This window comes from Monodon monoceros, unplaced genomic scaffold (genome assembly GCF_005190385.1).
Source record: "Monodon monoceros isolate NGI ecotype Baffin Bay Population unplaced genomic scaffold, NGI_Narwhal_1 Super_Scaffold_6, whole genome shotgun sequence".
Classification (NCBI taxonomy): Eukaryota; Metazoa; Chordata; class Mammalia; order Artiodactyla; family Monodontidae; genus Monodon; species Monodon monoceros.
This window is the reverse complement of record NW_021703783.1, coordinates 36394509-36410482: the sequence shown is the minus strand read 5'-3', so window position 1 is coordinate 36410482 and position 15974 is coordinate 36394509. Positions and strand designations below refer to the sequence as shown.

General features: G+C 59.2%; 2 protein-coding genes across 17 annotated transcripts in view; one reads left to right on the top strand and one right to left on the bottom strand.

Moving 5' to 3' along the window:
- Positions 1–6815, top strand: part of HDAC7 (histone deacetylase 7) — a 31526-nt gene extending 24711 nt beyond the window's left edge. For 12 of the 14 annotated variants that reach the window (XM_029206208.1, XM_029206211.1, XM_029206212.1 and 9 more), the window contains 8 exons: positions 36–123; positions 1234–1353; positions 1577–1674; positions 2870–2988; positions 3565–3698; positions 4017–4101; positions 5310–5448; positions 5616–6815. In XM_029206208.1, coding sequence (XP_029062041.1) covers positions 36–123; positions 1234–1353; positions 1577–1674; positions 2870–2988; positions 3565–3698; positions 4017–4101; positions 5310–5448; positions 5616–5661 — 829 coding nt within the window. In that variant the 3' untranslated portion in view covers positions 5662–6815. Of the gene's footprint in view, positions 1–35; positions 124–1198; positions 1354–1576; positions 1675–2869; positions 3808–4016; positions 4102–5309; positions 5449–5615 lie in introns of those variants that run through there. The other 2 variants (XR_003791198.1, XM_029206218.1) reach the window with 2 other exon arrangements.
- On the bottom strand, positions 61–15752 carry SLC48A1 (solute carrier family 48 member 1). 3 transcript variants are annotated; one of them, XR_003791200.1, is made up of 5 exons: positions 15514–15752; positions 9620–9787; positions 7153–8993; positions 788–878; positions 61–161 (listed from the first exon to the last, which is right to left on the bottom strand). XR_003791200.1 is itself a non-coding variant. In XM_029206222.1 (3 exons), exons 1-3 carry the CDS (start codon positions 15647–15649, stop codon positions 8857–8859), a joined length of 441 nt encoding a protein of 146 aa, XP_029062055.1. In that variant the 5' UTR covers positions 15650–15752; the 3' UTR covers positions 7065–8856. The 3 variants fall into 3 exon arrangements, 1 of the variants encoding a protein (XP_029062055.1); XR_003791199.1 differs by having other exon boundaries at positions 130–878; XM_029206222.1 differs by lacking the exons at positions 61–161; positions 788–878 and having other exon boundaries at positions 7065–8993.
- Between the last annotated feature and the right edge of the window lie 222 nt (positions 15753–15974).

Here is a 15974-nt window from a genome sequence, read left to right as displayed (position 1 = left end):
GGAATGGGCTGACACAACCTCTCTTTTCCTTCCAGGGGCTTCTGCTTCTTCAACTCAGTGGCCATCGCCTGCCGACAGCTGCAACAACAGGGCAAGGCCAGCAAGATCCTCATCGTGGACTGGGTGGGTCCCGGGTCCTGGCCCCGTCAGGTCCGAGAGGCCTGTGGAAAGAGCCCTGAGCCTGGCGTTAGGAGACATGGCTTCACGTCCTGCCTAGTTCCACATTAGCCTCCCCGAGCCTCGGTTCCCCCACTGTGTAAAACGGGGGAGATGCGGTGAGGATAATGCCCCCATCACGGGGCTGTTGGGAGGCCCAGAGGAGATGGTATATGGAAAGGCCTCAGCTCCCACAGGGGAGGGGCCATTTGAATGCCGTATTCTGGCCTCTGTTGGCTTCTTTCTGCAGATCTGATCATTTCTGCCTTTCTCCTGCAGGTAGTGACAGTACCAGTAATAACACATAACATCGACATACCACTCATCGCATCCAGACATTCATGGTTTCACGCCTCTTACGTTTAACCCTGACTCTGACCTGGTTTACAGATGAGGAAAGTGAGCACAGAGAGGTTAGGTAACTTGCACACAGCTCTACACCTCGTCAGTCCTGAGACTGTGATTTGAACCGAGGCCTGTTAGCTCTGGAGCACGGCCTCGTGCTCTGCTTTGCCTTGACATCTAACTAACTACTCTGCATTGACATCTGCTTATGGGACATTCCTACACAGAATGGAGGAGAGTGGAGGAACTTTCCACACTAGCGCCCACGCGTGGTCCTGTGAGTTACCATGGCTCTCCCTGGAGGGGCGGCGCTGGGCCTTATGGTCCGGCCCCTCTGCTGCGGAGCATGGTTTCCATCACTTGCATCACTCCGTGACCTTGGGCAAGACACAATAGCGAGAGTTCCTGACATGTGTGACCCTGGACTCTTCCCTCTCCTGGCACTAATCCTTCCCTGGCACGTACTCTTTCCTCTCCTTCAGGGTTTCGTGTTATTGCTACCCCCACCTAGCGTGCTATGTACACATCTATACATACAGGGGGAGACTGAGGCTCAGAGAGTGCCCGTGGGTCACGCAACAGTTTAGCTCTAGGAGCCCCCATGTTCTCACCCCCAGTCTAGACTCCTGACCCTCAGAATGGTCACCGACCTTGAAACCTTTCCAACCTGCCCCAGTCTCCATGTCTCTGCTTTCAGACCTGCCGTAATCCACTGCCCATCTCCCTGCACAGGACGTTCACCATGGCAACGGCACACAGCAGACCTTCTACCAGGACCCCAGCGTGCTCTACATCTCCCTTCATCGCCACGACGATGGCAACTTCTTCCCGGGCAGTGGGGCTGTGGATGAGGTAACCACACCTTCCAGCCCCACTGACTCTCCCTTGTGGCCCTTACTCTGCCCCTGTCGCAACTAGCTGTGTGATCTGGGCAGACTGTTTAGCCGCTCTGAGCCTCAGTTTCTCCATCTGGAAGTGAAGAGGCTGGATGAGCTGGTCTTGCAGCACTGACATCCTGGGATCCCTCTCTTGGGACTCTGCTCTCCTCACGTCTCTCTTGCCTCCTGTTTTCCAGGTGGGAGCTGGCAGCGGTGAGGGCTTCAATGTCAATGTGGCCTGGGCTGGAGGTCTGGACCCCCCAGTGGGGGATCCTGAGTACCTGGCCGCCTTCAGGTAAGTGCTCTGGGGACCCAGAGGAGGCCTGGCCCAGCAAGGCCACCCTCTCCTCCCCTTTTCCAACAGCACCAGGTTGGAGGCGATCAGGTGGCCAGCCTGTCCTCATCCAATTACTAGACATTACAAGCCAGCCCCAGAGTGGGCCTATGGACTGAGACAAACAAAGGGAAAGGCACTGTTACACTGGCCTCTAGGGGCCTCCAGTCCCTGTGGGAAGACAGGAAACACAGAATGAAAGGTCAAAGGGTGCTTTATATTATAAAGTTTATAATGTCACACGTTACCAAGAGCCAGTGTTGACCTGAGTGTGGGGAGATTGGCAGGGTGGAGTGAGCAGCTCTGCACAGGAACTGAGAAACTTAACTTGTGGAGAAAGAGGGAGAGCAAGCAGGTGATGTCCGTATTGGGGGAGTTGCTTAAGAAAGGCCATTCTAGAAGAGGGACTTTGCTCAGGATCCCTTATATCTTTCACTCTGAGGATTCCTATACTCCATTTGGAAAAAGAGAACCCTGGAAGTAGGTCTCCATATACTTTTCTAGAGTGTTCTCGATGAGAGCTAATTCTGTAGGAGCCCTGGGCTGGGGAGTTCCTGGCATCTGTGTGCCCAGAGCCCGGGGCCTTGAAGGACACCAAAATAGACCCCCGAGTTGGGTGAGGGATGGAGGGAGGCAGCTGTGAGGGGCCAGCGGGGGCAGAGGACGAGAATGGATCTGGTGGCCCAGGACCTCAGAGGGAGTCCGTCGCCCTGGTCAGCTCTCAGGTTGAGTGGTGAGGTGTGGCCAACTCAGTCCTAAGTGGGTGGCAGCTTAGCGCTGAGTGTTTCCAGTGTTTCCCTGAGGCTTAGTGACCTGCCCCTTCCCGAGGCCCTGCCCACCGCACCCCCCGAAACACACACACGAACACACCCACACGCCCACTCCTCTTTCATTCCCTCGGGTGCCTTCCTGCCTCTCGCCAGTGAAGTGCCCTGGGTGGCTGAGTCCTTAGGCTGTACCAGGGACATGGGTGGCCAGCCAAGGTCAAGGAAGTCAGAGGCATCTGCTCATCCTGCTGGGAGAGTGGGTGTCTAAGAGTCCTAAGAGCAGGGTGCCCCCAGTAGAGTTGGTGGGAGAGGGCTGGCGGGGCCCTTGGCCTCTCTGCCCCTGGCAGCCCTGCACAGCGTGGTGAGCCCCCCCCCTTCTGCCCACACAGGATAGTCGTGATGCCCATCGCCCGGGAGTTCTCTCCGGACCTGGTCCTGGTGTCAGCTGGGTTTGATGCTGCCGAGGGTCACCCACCCCCACTGGGTGGCTACCATGTTTCCGCCAAATGTAAGGAGGGCCCAACCCAGGGGGCAGGTATAGGGAGTGAAGGCTAGGCCGGGAGGGGCGGCACAGCCCAAGGCTAGGGGGAGGTGGCAGTGGCTGGCCCAGGGCCCCAGCACAGACCAGGTCAGTTCGCCGTGGGAGGCCTAAATCACACCCAGGGGGCTTAAGTCCCACAGACCTGGAAGCTCAGTCACAGGACTCCTCCCACCCCAGCTGTGTCCTTCCCAGGCTGGGCTGGCAGCTTCTCCTGGGGGGCAGTGGGGAGGAGCCCACTCAAGCCCACTGGGCCATGGGGCCTGGAGGACAGAGAGGAATATGGTGTGTCTTAGGGAAAGCGACATGGGCTGGAGTCCATGCCCTGGGTTCCGGTCCTAGCCCTGCCATAGCTGCCCTTAACCTCTCTGAGCCTTCAGTGAGACACTGACAGGATTTACGGGGGATTCCGTGTGAAGGCACTTGGGAAAGTAGAGGTTTACGCGTGAGTCACTCTTTCTAAGGGAGGAGTCAAGCAGGGAAATCCCAGAGGTAGGGAGGCCCCTCCCGTCCACGCGCCCTCACGCCCCTCGCGCGACCGTCCAGGTTTTGGGTACATGACGCAGCAGTTGATGGGCCTGGCGGGAGGCGCGGTGGTGCTGGCCTTGGAGGGTGGCCACGATCTCACAGCCATCTGTGACGCCTCTGAGGCCTGTGTGGCCGCTCTTCTGGGCAACAAGGTGAGGTGCCTGCCCCTGATCCGTGCGTCGGTGGGGCAGGGCGTCCGGCTCTCCCAGGAGTGCCCCAGGGAGCAGGTAGACAGGGCGCCTCCCTGAGGGCATGCAGATGGGCGGGGTGGGGGTGGCCAGGCCTGGGATGAGGGGAGCGGCGTGGATGCCTCTTCCCCAGGTCAGGCGTGGGGCCGGCGTCCCCTGCCCTAGGTAGAGCCGGGAGCACGTGCCTATTTGCGCTTGGAAAGCGGGGGCCCGGGGGTGGGAGAGAGCTGCGCCTGGGGGTCCCTGAGAGATGGGTGACTGATGTACTCTTTTCTTCTGTAGGTGGATCCCCTCTCAGAAGAAGGCTGGAAACAGAAACCCAACCTCAATGCCATCCGCTCTCTGGAAGCTGTGATCCGGGTGCACAGTGAGTGTGGACAGAGGACACCGCTGACCCCAGACTTGGGAGAAACTTGGGGCTCTGCTGCCCCCAGTGACCAGGGCCCCAGGTCTTCCAGCACCAGCCAGGCCAGGGGTGCTGCTGCTCTGGAGTAGGCTTCCTATCAAGTACCCCACGATAATGGGAAGCAGCCCCCCCCCCCACCCCACCATGAGTGGATACCCTCGGAGCCCTCCAGATGGACCCAGTGGGGACCAGGCAGGACTGGCCTCCCATCCCCAGCTGCTGCCCTAGGCCAGGGCCCTGCCCACAGCAACACTCAGGCCTTGTTTGTGGAAGTGCTGGTTCCCGCCCTAACCCTCAAACCTGGCCGCAGGGTCTTAGGAGCTGCAGGGTGCTTTGGGGGCTGAGTCTTAGGTTAACCCCACATTTGGAAAGCACTTTAAATTTTCAGCTTCAGCTCAGCCTGTGGAGCTCTTTATGTAAAGACCCGTGATCTATGCCAGGGATACAAAAATGAACAAAATAGGTTTCCCACATCCGGGCTCAGTAGGGCTGTTGTACATGACAGTGAAGCTGCTGTGGGTACTCGGTATGGAGCCCTCCCACTGGGCCGGGCTCTGGGCTCCGTGGACATTATTTCTCGCCACGGCAGGCAGGACGGTCGTGTCCATGGTCTAGATGGGGCGGTGGGCGTCCAGGGTGGTAAGTGGCTTGCCAACAGCCAGACAGAGTGGCCGCGGTGTTGGCCACCTCTCCCGGCACTGTGTCCTCTGGCCTCCCATGCCTGTGCTGCGCTGAGCGCTGCCAGGGGCTACGTGTGAGGGGGACCCTGGGCTCCAGCAGGCCAGGGCTCAGGGCTCCGTGAGGTCACCATGACACAGACCCCATCTAGGGGAAGGGAGGCCCTAATGGGGCACTCAGGAACCCCACACCCATGGGAATGGGTTAGCGGTGGCTTTTCAGCCAAAGCCGTGTGGCACTGGCTTGGACCTCTGCGAGGGCCCCTCACTGCCACGCTGAATCTGCACTGCTCACCCTGTCAGGGCTTGGGGGGCCGAGTCAGGGAGCGTGTTGCACTGAGGGTGGAGGCAGGTGAGAGCTGACCCCACACCGAGGACGCGTCCGCTACTCCTGGGCCTGAGATGTGCAGCCTCAGGATCAGTCTAGGATGCGTGGTGGGCAGGTGGAGGGCCTTGTGCCCCCAGCCCTTTCTGACTCGGCTTCTTACCCAGGTGAATACTGGGGCTGCATGCAGCGCCTGGCCTCCTGTCCAGACTCCTGGGTGCCCAGGGTGCCAGGGGCCGATGCAGAAGAAGTGGAGGCAGTAACTGCACTGGCATCCCTCTCCGTGGGCATCCTGACTGAAGAGCGGTAATGCCAGACCCCTGGCTCACAGCCCCTCCACCCCCTCGGACCCTCCCAACCTGCAGAGCCCAGGCTTCAGCCCAGCCACGACGGCCTTCTCGGGCTTCCTGGGAAGCTGGGCTCAGGCCTTTCCCCTGGCTCTTCAGCAGCAACCCCCCCTTTCCCTCCCCCAGGACCTCAGAGCAGCTGGTGGAGGAGGAAGAACCCATGAATCTTTAGGCTACAGGACGGATCTGCCCCTGCCGCACCCCGCCCCGCCCCGCCCTGCCCTTCGGACCTGGTTCTCTTCCAACCTCTGGCAACAGTACCCGTTCCCGGGGTCTTCAGAGATCCTTCGGGCAGGTAGTCGGGGCCAGAGAACAGCCTCTTGACAGTCACCCCAAGGAGCCTGGGAAGGCCCCTGGGTCTAGCATAGGGACCAAAGAAGACCCTGACAGGAGGCCGGCTGCGTAGCCAGCCGGGACCCAGTAGGGCTCTCCCCGAAGCACAGTCTACCCCTCTGGGGTCTGGGCCCCTAGCTGGGCCCCCGATCCTCAGGCCTGCACAGAGGAGGACTGGCACAGCCGGGCCCGCTCACAACCACTATTCCTGGTTCTGTAGACCCCCGACTTTGCACACAGCCCCAGGCTCCACACAGAAATGTGAACTCGGCCTCTGCCAGAGTGGCCCTTCCTAGGCTCTGGGGGAGGGAGGATGGGTAGCAGGGGCAAAGGGGTCCCATGTCCCTGCGTGCAGGGGGAGTCCCTCCTCTCCTGCTTCCTCAGATGACTCTGGAAGCTTCCTCCCCACCACTGGGCAGTGAGACAGACCTCCCTCTGAGAGCAGTCATCGGCAGGCCTCCCATCTGGTCCCTGCCCCTGCCAGAGGCCACCTGCGTCAGCCATCTCAGGGCTCTGGTGCAGCAGACAGGTGCTCCTGGAGTTCTTTGCTTCCTGATCCAATGGTGCCAAACCCTTCATCTCCCCTCAGAAGCACAGCATGACCCCCAGGGACCCCTCAGTAGTCACCACCCCCCTCCGTGAGCCTTCTCTTTCTGGGGTCTCCCCCACCCCAGCTGACTCCTGCCCTACATAGGACTAGCTTGGCTGAGGGGAAAGGGGGTGGGAGAGTGAATGGACGACATGGGGGAGGGGAGGCTGCCCTGGCAAAGACTTCGAGGCTTCTGGGGTCCAGGCCTGGGGCCAAGAAGGAAAGTGTGTGTGTGTGTGTGTGTGTGTGTGTGAGACAGCGAGTAAGAGGAGGGTTTGTATGTGTGTGCACGAGTGTGTCTTCCTGAGGACCACCATGCCCTGTGTATGTATGCATGTTTTTGTAAAAAAGAAAAAAAAAAATGGAAAAAAAATCTGAACAATAAATGTTTTATTTGCTTTAAAGGTTCATGTGAAAGGGCCTCCGGGGGTTGAGGGGTGGGCAGCGGGCCTACAGCTACACAGCACAGCCTGTGCCTGATTCATTGTGGAAGAGAAGGGACAGGTTGGGCCGTGGGGCAGCCCCCCTCCAGCTCCTTGGCCTTCTGTGGCCGCTGCCTTGCAGGAAGAATCCATTCTGAACACACCCTGGCTGCCCCCGCCTGCCCCACCTCTGGGTAGTGAAGAGGCGGCAGCTCTGGGCTGAGTCCATAGACAGAGGGCCCGTAAGGGCGTGGGGAACATGGATGCCTGCAGACCCGGCTCGCTAAGGCTCCCCTAAAGAGTCCTGAATCAGACGTACCTGGGTTCAAGTCCCAGCTGGGAGCTCAGGTAAGTCACGTCACCTCCTGGGGCCTCTGTTTATCAGTTAAAGGCTCCCGAAATAGATACTGTTTGGTTCCTTCCTGCTCTAATGTACCATGACTTCTTAAGCATGTGCTGAGCCTAGAAGAGAAGAACGGGTGAGACAGCAGGCCTGGGCGAGCTCATCCAGTGGCGCCTGTCTTTATGGTTCCGAGGCGGCCAGGCTTCTTCAGCCAGCAGAAGGAGCGGCCTCATCACCTCCGACCTGGGCCCAAGCCCTCACAGCCTGGAGAATACAAGGGGAAGCACGTTCATCCCCTTCCCATCTGTCCTGGCCTCCTGGGGCGATAGGCACTCAATCCCACAGACGTTGCTGGGACTGTGCCCGGGGGCATCCTCGCCCTGGCTGGGTGGTTTGCTGAGGGGGCTGGAGGAAGAGAGCTGAACTGTGGGTTCCCCCATGCCAAGTGGGACCAGAGGGAGAGGGTCCCCTCTGAGCTAAGGAAATGGCTTGATGAGATGACTGGAGACCCCCATTCCCACCCACCGCTCCCATAGTCCACCCCATAAGAAAGCACCAGAGGCTAGCTGATACAAATGGCTGCTGTATTTCTGCTAAAGTGACAGTGACACAGATAAGGCAAAGAGCTGAGGGGCAGGACACATCAGGTGGGAAGGGGGTAGACCGTGCAAAATGACAACCTAATACAAAAAGATGGATGGAGCCCCTTCCCTTCCGAGTTAGGTGAGCCCTTGGGCCAGTGTATAGGCAGTAAAGCAGATTTTGTCCTTCAGAAGGGAGATTTTAAAAGAGAAAAGCTCTAGGTGAAGGGCAGGGGCAGGAGTGGGGAGGCATCTCGGGGCCAGGGGTAGTCTGGGTGCCATGAGGGGCAGGCATGAGAAGGCCAAGTGGAAATGTGGGGCTGGGGCTGCCTGGTACAGGTTTGAGGGTTCTTTCTAGCCCACCCCGTGCTGCCCCCTTCCCCAAAGCCCTTCGGGGGGCAGAAGCACCTTCCCCAAGACCCTTAGTCTGGTCTCATTTGGGGCGTCCTGCTCTGGGGTGTGTGGTGAAGGGGAGGATGGCTCTAGCATACTCATGGGAACCACCTCTGCGAGGAACAGGGTGGGTGGAAAGAGGGACACTGAACTCCCCTCGGGTCCCCAGGCCTTGGGAAAAGAGAAGCAAGTGTCACCATCCCTGGGACCAATGAGTTCAGCTACCTGACTCTTGGGGGACAACAAGATGGGGGTGCTGGGGTAAGGGGCTGAGAAGTCTCTACTAGAGATCCCTTACCTGACCTGACCTCCCCAGGGTCCCGTCCCACCTGAGGGAGAGTGTCTAGGGCAGCAGGGACCCCTGCCCCCAGGCACAGGTCAAGGCCCCACTGCCCTACCCCTTGCCTGTTGCCCTGGCCCTACTTAGAAAGACTGCCCACTGAGTGCTAAGAAAATAGATCCACTTGAAAAGGTCTAAAGCTGCCCTCCAGTCAGGCTGATGAGCAACGTGGCAGGACCCCTTTCCACGGCACCCAGGGTTCCCCCCAAGGGGACAGGACAGCTCCCAGGGAGACCACTGTCCTCCTGCTGTATACTTTCTGCCCCGGTTCTGGGGTTCCCAGGGGGTGTACAGGCCCGCCTGCTGTCTCAGAGGCTGAGTCCAGGTCCTGAGGACCACCAGGGTGCGGAGACCTCATCGCTCAGGTCAGAAATCGCTAAGGATGCTGATGTCGGCAAAGTCAGCCCGGTAGCGGTGGGCGTAGAGGCTGAGCAGGAAGGCCCATTTGAAGGAAATGAAGCTCCACACACAGGAGAGGTAGTAGCTGTTGGGGTCTGTGAGGCCTGCAGGGGAGAGGAACCCAACCGTGACTTGAGAGGACCTTGCCCTTGACCCTAGCCACCATGCCACAGGCCCCGGGCCATCCTTCCCCACAACCTCCAACAGAGGCTGAACTGAGCCAATGGAGAGATCAGGTGTGATAGAGGTTTCAGAGCGTTCAGAGTTTGCAGGCAGGAAGCAGTGGGGATGAGGGATGGTCAGGGTTGGCTAATCACTGGGCTGTATCATCCGCTCTGCTGCTGTGACACTGACCCTAGGCCACTGCCTTCCAATGTGCTTCAGCATCAGAGCGGGCAGGAACAGCCTTTGGCTACTTGCAGACTGCAGCCACCAGGGGGCGCTCCCATACCCTCCGCTGGAGGCTAAAAAGGGCGGCTAACCGCACACTCCTGGGTGCTGAATGCTGCACACACTTCCCACGCGTTTCATTGACCCCTTCCAACCCAGGGGCGGGGATGGGGGGCGTCCATTCTCCCCACTTTTACAACGAGAAAACTCCGGCACAGGGAGGTTAAGTGGTCTGTCCAGTCCCTTGGACGTAAGTGTTGAACCCAGGACAGGAATCCCGGGCCTCCTGAGTGCTCCACCCACCGGCCCTCCCACGCCCTCCCTTTGTGGAGGCCCTTACTCTGGTGTCCGGTGACGGCCAGCACAAGAAAGGTGCAGAAAGTGGCGACGGAGACGGCCGAGAAGAGGACGCCCACGAAGAAGAAGCCACGCAGCCCCTTGAGCCACGTCCTCCAGTAATCCTGCATGTACATCACGTGCGTCACCAGGACCCACAGCGCTAGCACACCTGCCGGGAGAGACGGCTCAGGCAGCGCCCCTCTCCTCACCTGCCGACCCCCCAGAGCCCTGCAGGTCCCCCAGGCCAGGCTCTTCGCATAATAACAGTAGTGTTGGCCTTTTCACTCTCCTGGTAAAGTGGAGTTTGCTGGAGGCCACGTGGCCTGTGATATGAAGAGGACGTGAACGCAAAAGCAGCTAGGAGAATCTGGCTGCCTTTTACTAAGCTACACATTAACGAGATCTGCAAAAAATATAAAACTATGTCATTCTTCTCCCTAATTTTTTTGTTTTGGAAAACCTGAATACTTCTTACAAAAAAATGTTACTTATGTTAACACAATGTTATTATTATATTTTTTGCGGTACGCGGGCCTCTCACTGTCATGGCCTCTCCCCTTGCGGAGCACAAGCTCCAGACGCGCAGGCTCAGCGGCCATGGCTCACGGGTCCAGCCGCTCCGCGGCACGTGGGATCCTCCCGGACCAGGGCACGAACCCGTGTCCCCTGCATCGGCAGGCGGACTCTCAACCACTGCGCCACCAGGGAAGCCCACAATGTTACTTTTAATATTACTTTAAAATGCTTAAAACTGTTCTCAGTTTTAATTTCTAATACAGTCCATATCGATAGATATAACCCACATAAACAAAATTTCCTTGGGGTCTCACCACTTTTTAAAGAGTGTAAAGGGGTCCTAAAGTCAGAAAGTTTGAGGACTGCTGCAGCCCAGCCTGCTTTCCGGGGACTCCCCACTACCCACCCTGGGGGCCACAGCTGTGAGAAGCATTCGTCCCGCCCTGATGCTTCTGCTCTCCCAGCCTTCAGAGGCCACCACCGTAACGTTGCAAGGCCTGTGGCTGAGCTCTTGGCAGTGGGGCTCTTCCCAAATTCCATGTATTGGTTTTATGGGATGGGGAGGCCCAGTGGTTAAAACCCCCAGGGCCACCCAGTACCCAAGTGGCCTTCTTCTTGCCCTTGGCCAGACTCCATTTTATTAATTTCCTTTTTAGGCCACACCACGAGGCATGCGGAGTCTAAGTTCCCTGACCACGGATCAACCCGTGCTCCCTGAAGTGGAAGTGCAGAGTCTTAACCACTGGACCGCCAGGGAAGTCCCCTAGCCAGACTCCATTCTACTAAGTCATTTGCTGAAAGGGCAGGCCAGATGCCCCCAGCCGGTCCTGGGCCTGCCCTCTGGGCCCGGCTGGGCAGTTCCCCTACGATGCCAGCTGCCGCTCAGACAATACAATGAATGCCCTCTGTGCCGGGCCGTGCCTGCCGCCGCAGCCCAGAGAGTGGAGCAAATAGCAGTTCCATTGGCAAGGGTCCAGGGCAGGGCCGCAGGGTCCCGACAAGGGACGAATGAGGGACAAGGCAGAGCCAGCTGCAAGCTGTCCACCTGTGTGTAGACCGCTGGGTCCTAGGAGTCAGGAGGCCCTTCAAAAAGTGAGCCGCACACGCTGCACGTAGAGTAGCACAGGAAGGCTGGGGAAAGTGGTCAGCTCTGGCAAGGGAGAGAAAGAAGAGAAGGTGACAGGGAGATCGGTGTGGGAGAGTGCTTTGACTGAATCTATGACGTTTTATTTTTTTAGGCTGAATGGTAAGAACGAGGGAGTTCACTAAATTGCCTATCCTTTTTTACTTGCCTGCAATATTTCATAATGTTTTTTTAAGTTGGGGGAAAATCAAAAGGCAGGGGGGAATGTCATCCCAGATCTCTGCTCTGATTACCGGCTCAGAAGCTGTCACAATCCAGGCAGCCTGGCAAGGGCCAGAAAACCACAAGACTGCCAACCAGGAGACCTGGGCCTGGCACCGATGTGCTGCTCGTGACTCTCAGAGCCTCGGCGCTTCCACATCTGCAAGTGGGGGAGCCCAAAGGTTCCGCCAGCCTGGAAACGGTGACCCAGGGCTCCCTGCTAGTGAGGACTCAGCTCTGCCAACACCTGCCGCTTCCCTTCCCACGCTGTTTGACCCACACTCTCCCAGCTTTGCCCTTGCCCACCCTCAGCCTTCCTCAGGGGTTGGGGGCCTGGAACATGGGTCCCTGCAGCCCTGGGATCAGGGTGAGGCAAGACAAGATTGTCTCCGTCCCTGCCTAGGGAGGAAGTGGAAGCAGGCCAGAGGTGGACAGAATAACAATCCCCCAGCTTCAGCTTAACGTCTTCCGTGATCTGGATGGACGGTGTGCTAGCCACCTTTTCCAGAAGTGTTTCCCAATCCTCTCACACAGGTCCTAAGTGTTCACTGGGGGAGCTGTTTGGTTTCTTAAAGGGCCCACGGAAGGAAGCGTATTGTCACTGAGCACATCCAAGGAACCGTCAGATGGGTACCTTTGCGACCGCTCCACTTGCCCTCTATCTGCTCACTATGCCACGGAGGGGCTGAGATAGATGGCTCTCAGACGCTTTACCACTCAAAGATTCTAGAAGCCAGCTTAGGGGAAAAATAAGGTCAGAGCAATTCCCCCGTGACTCAGCAATTTCTAGGTTAGGAAGTGTTGAAATAGGGGCCTGTGGGATGCCCTCTCTTAGGCCACTGGCCACGCTCCAGTGGTGCCCCCAGAACACCCCCCCACACACATACATCCATGTACCAAAAAGGGCTGACCAGAAGAGGAAGATGACCATTTTGGGTGTGCCAGGCCCCAGCTCTCTGTTAATAAGCAGGCACATCCTGCCCCACCTATCACTTGCCCTGCACACAGCCCTGGCCTCCAGATAAACACAGGCCACATCTGGAAGCAGGCCCGTCCCCACCGGCCCTGGCTCCCGCCTCTGTCCTTAGAAGAGGGATCTCCCCCAACTCCATCCATGGGGTCAGTGAAGGAGCACAAGCCCCCCCCCCCCCCCCCCCCGCCGGTCCCTCCCACACCTCAGCCCTGCTCACTTCCCTGGGACACTCTGGACTCCAGGAAGCCTGGTCTGCATAACTCAGGGCAGAACAGACGGTTTCCCAGGCCCACCCGGATGCATGTCCACACCAGACCTCACCCCTCGCTCCACCCCACCTGCTTCAAGGAGCAGGGCTCTGCTCCGTGGCTCGGGGCTCAGAGCTGACAGGCCCAGGACAAGGAAGGCACAAAGATGGTCAGTGAAAGTACGCCCAGCGGCTGGGTTGGAGGTGAGGGGCCAGGAGCCCAGCGGAGCTCACAGGGAAACAGACAAGTGAGCCACTGGACCCAGGCCCTACTCTCTGCCTCCACCCCTCCCCTTCACCCCTGTCCTTTCTCAGCTCATGGGGAAGAACACAGAGCTGGTTAGACTCCTGGCAACTTTTCTATTCTTATTCTTTCCTCGGTCTACTAGACTAGAGCAAGTCTTTTTCCCAAGCGTTCCCACAGCAAAACTATTTCTTCCGCCTCTCCTCCAAGCCAGTTCTTCCCAGACGCACACCGGGATGGGAGAGACTGGGTCTCTACCCATGAACGTTTCTCCCAGGTCCCCAGGAAATCAACAGCCCCCAGCAGCCCCACCTTGCACACAGGGGAAGGAGCACGCTGGGGCTGCCCTCTGGTGACTCAGCAGTTTCTGGAAAATGCCAAGTCAGAAGCGGGGTACTCACAAATCTGCACATGCTTCATCCCCAAAAGAGGAAGAGGCTGACTGGCTGCAGACCCTCTCAGCACCCATTCAGGGTGCAGAGGGTGTGACGCCCTGGCAACCCTCCCCCACCTGCCACACTGCCACCACCACCACCGTCACCAGGCGGCTTTGGTTCTGCGATGGCTGTCAGGGAGGTGCCAGGACCCCGCTCTAGCTGGCCGCTGCCCTAGCACCTCTTGCTGTGGGCGGCTCCACAGCTGGCCTGCCTCAGAGGCCAAGGGAAATCTGCAGGGAGGGAGAGAGGGCAGGGCTCAGGTCAGAGGGAAACCCTGGGACTCCCTGGAGCTGCCCCCCGACGGGCAGCTGAAAGATGGATGATTCGGGGAGAGGACATACAGCTGTAGCACTCCAGACCTGAATGGGGTCTCACACAACACCCCTGTCAGCGGAATCTCCTTCCATTCCTTACGGATGAGGAAACTGAGGCCCAGGAGGCATCGATGTGCCCACGGTCACACAGCTCGGTGGGGCTCACTCCACCAGGCCAGACTCCAACACACCCAGCTCTGATCCCAGGGGCAGCCCTCCCTCCTCACCCCCAACCAGTCCCCTCATCTCAAGTCTCATCGGGGCAACCCCTGGGCCTCGCCTGAAGAGTCACACCTGACTCTTCCTGAGGGGAAAGCAGCAGGCCGACAGGAAATAGGAAAACACTGCAAAGACCAGAGAATCATGAGGAACGTGGTGGGCGGTGGGGTGCAGCGGGGAAGGGAGCCAGGCGTCTGCAGATAACTGAGCAGAGGTGGGCAGGCTGGCCCCCCCCCCCCCCGGGAGGAACCACAGGTGGGGCATCTAGGCAGGCATGAGAGCAGCCCAGCCAGGCAACCACGTGCCCTTCCTCGGAGAACCCAAGTGCTCTGCCTGGCATTGCTTAGGCCGTGGTTACCTACACCCCTCTTACAGGGCAGAAGCCCCACCTCCCATCCCTTCTTGACCCAGGTGTGGCACTCAGCAAGCTTTGGGGCCATGAGCAAATCTCGTTATTTTTAGTTAGTCCATTTAGGGCTCCTGTGGCAGAGGAGTTTAATTATGGAGTCAGATCACCCTGTGCAGAACTATGAACCTTACATGTATTTTTTCCCAAAGTGCTTTCCCCACACGTGTAATTTCATGTAGCTGTGTAACCCTAGGTAAGCTATTTATTTACAGTAAGCCTCAGTTTAAGCCAAACCTGTAAAATGGACCCAATAATAATGCCTACTTCCTAGGACTAATGTAAGGATTAAATGAGATGATGGAAGCAGTTTGCTTAACAGTGTCTGACACATAGGAAGCATTAAAAAAAAAAGTTAGCAAGTAGAAATGATATGCTTCGTCTTCACACCAATTCTACAACACAGAGAGGTTAACAACATGCCCAAAGGTGCACAGCGAGTACAGAGCACCGGTAAGCACCGGACCTCCACCAGCGCACTGACAAGCCTCCTCTGGCCTCCTTGAGGCACAGAAAGGGCGGTCGGCGGGGCTTAGCCGACCTTGGCCCAGGAGCCACAGCAGAAGAGTGGCAAAGAGACACCACCGTGGTGGGAAAAAAAGTCGTTTCCATCAGATCCCTAGCGCGGTCCTCCGGGGCTCCGCTGAGGACTCCGAGGGCGACTCCGTTGGCGGTGGACTCCACCCTGTTAGGAGGCACATGGGCTTCCCCGGGAACCCCCAGCCCTCCTTTCCACTTACTTCTTCTCTGCCCTCACCCAGTCCCCAGGGAAGGGGCACGGATCCCCCAGCACAAGTGTGTGTGTGTGAAGACCGCCGGGTCTTCACACCTGGCTGCGCGAAGGAGGTGGCGAGAGCAGCGGGCGTGCAGGGAGGACGCTGTCACTGGGCCCAGGGTGGAGGGCGGACGGGCTAACCCGGGGGCGCCGGGGCTGGTGCAAATGGCACATACGGGACGTCGGCGCCTCGGGCGGGCATTGAGTCCCTGAGGCCCCCCGAGGATGTCCAGGAGCCCGGGCCCGCGCGGGGCCTGCTCTGCCCAACGCCAGTTTTGGGTAAACACCCCACCCGCTCCCCCGGAAAGCGCCGCCCGCGAGGAGCCTGCGGAGCAGCCGCCGGCTCCTCCCCGCAGCCGCGCGCCCGCGTCCGCGCGGCCGGAGCCGGGACCCAGCGACCCCCGCGCGCCCCGGGGTACCTGCGAGCCCCCCCATGGCCGCGGTCCCCGGCTGTCTGTAGACCACCGTCCAGACGAGGAAGATGGAGAAGCCGGCCACGGAGCTGAGGCCGGAGTAGGCGGCGCGGAGGCCGAGCTGCAGGCGGGACGGGGCCATGGGGCTGCGGGCGCCGGGCGCAGAAGGCGAGCTTGGCCGACGGTCACAGGTGCAGGGCCCGGAGCAGGAGCCGGGAGCCGGGAGCCGGGGGCCGAGCCGCAGCCGCCGGCCGCCCGCGCTCCGCCCCCGGCCCGCCCCCTGCGCCGCCGGCACAGCGCCCTCCGCGGCCGGAGGCCGCCCGCGCCCGGAACCACAGTGGAGGGCGCGTCCTGGGCTTGGCCTTGAGTCCTCGGGCCCCCTGATCATTTGGGGATGCCGCCTAAAAAGGCAGGTTCCGGGGTTCGTCCTCTGAGCTACAGGATATTTGGTCCCTGGCGGGGCCCGG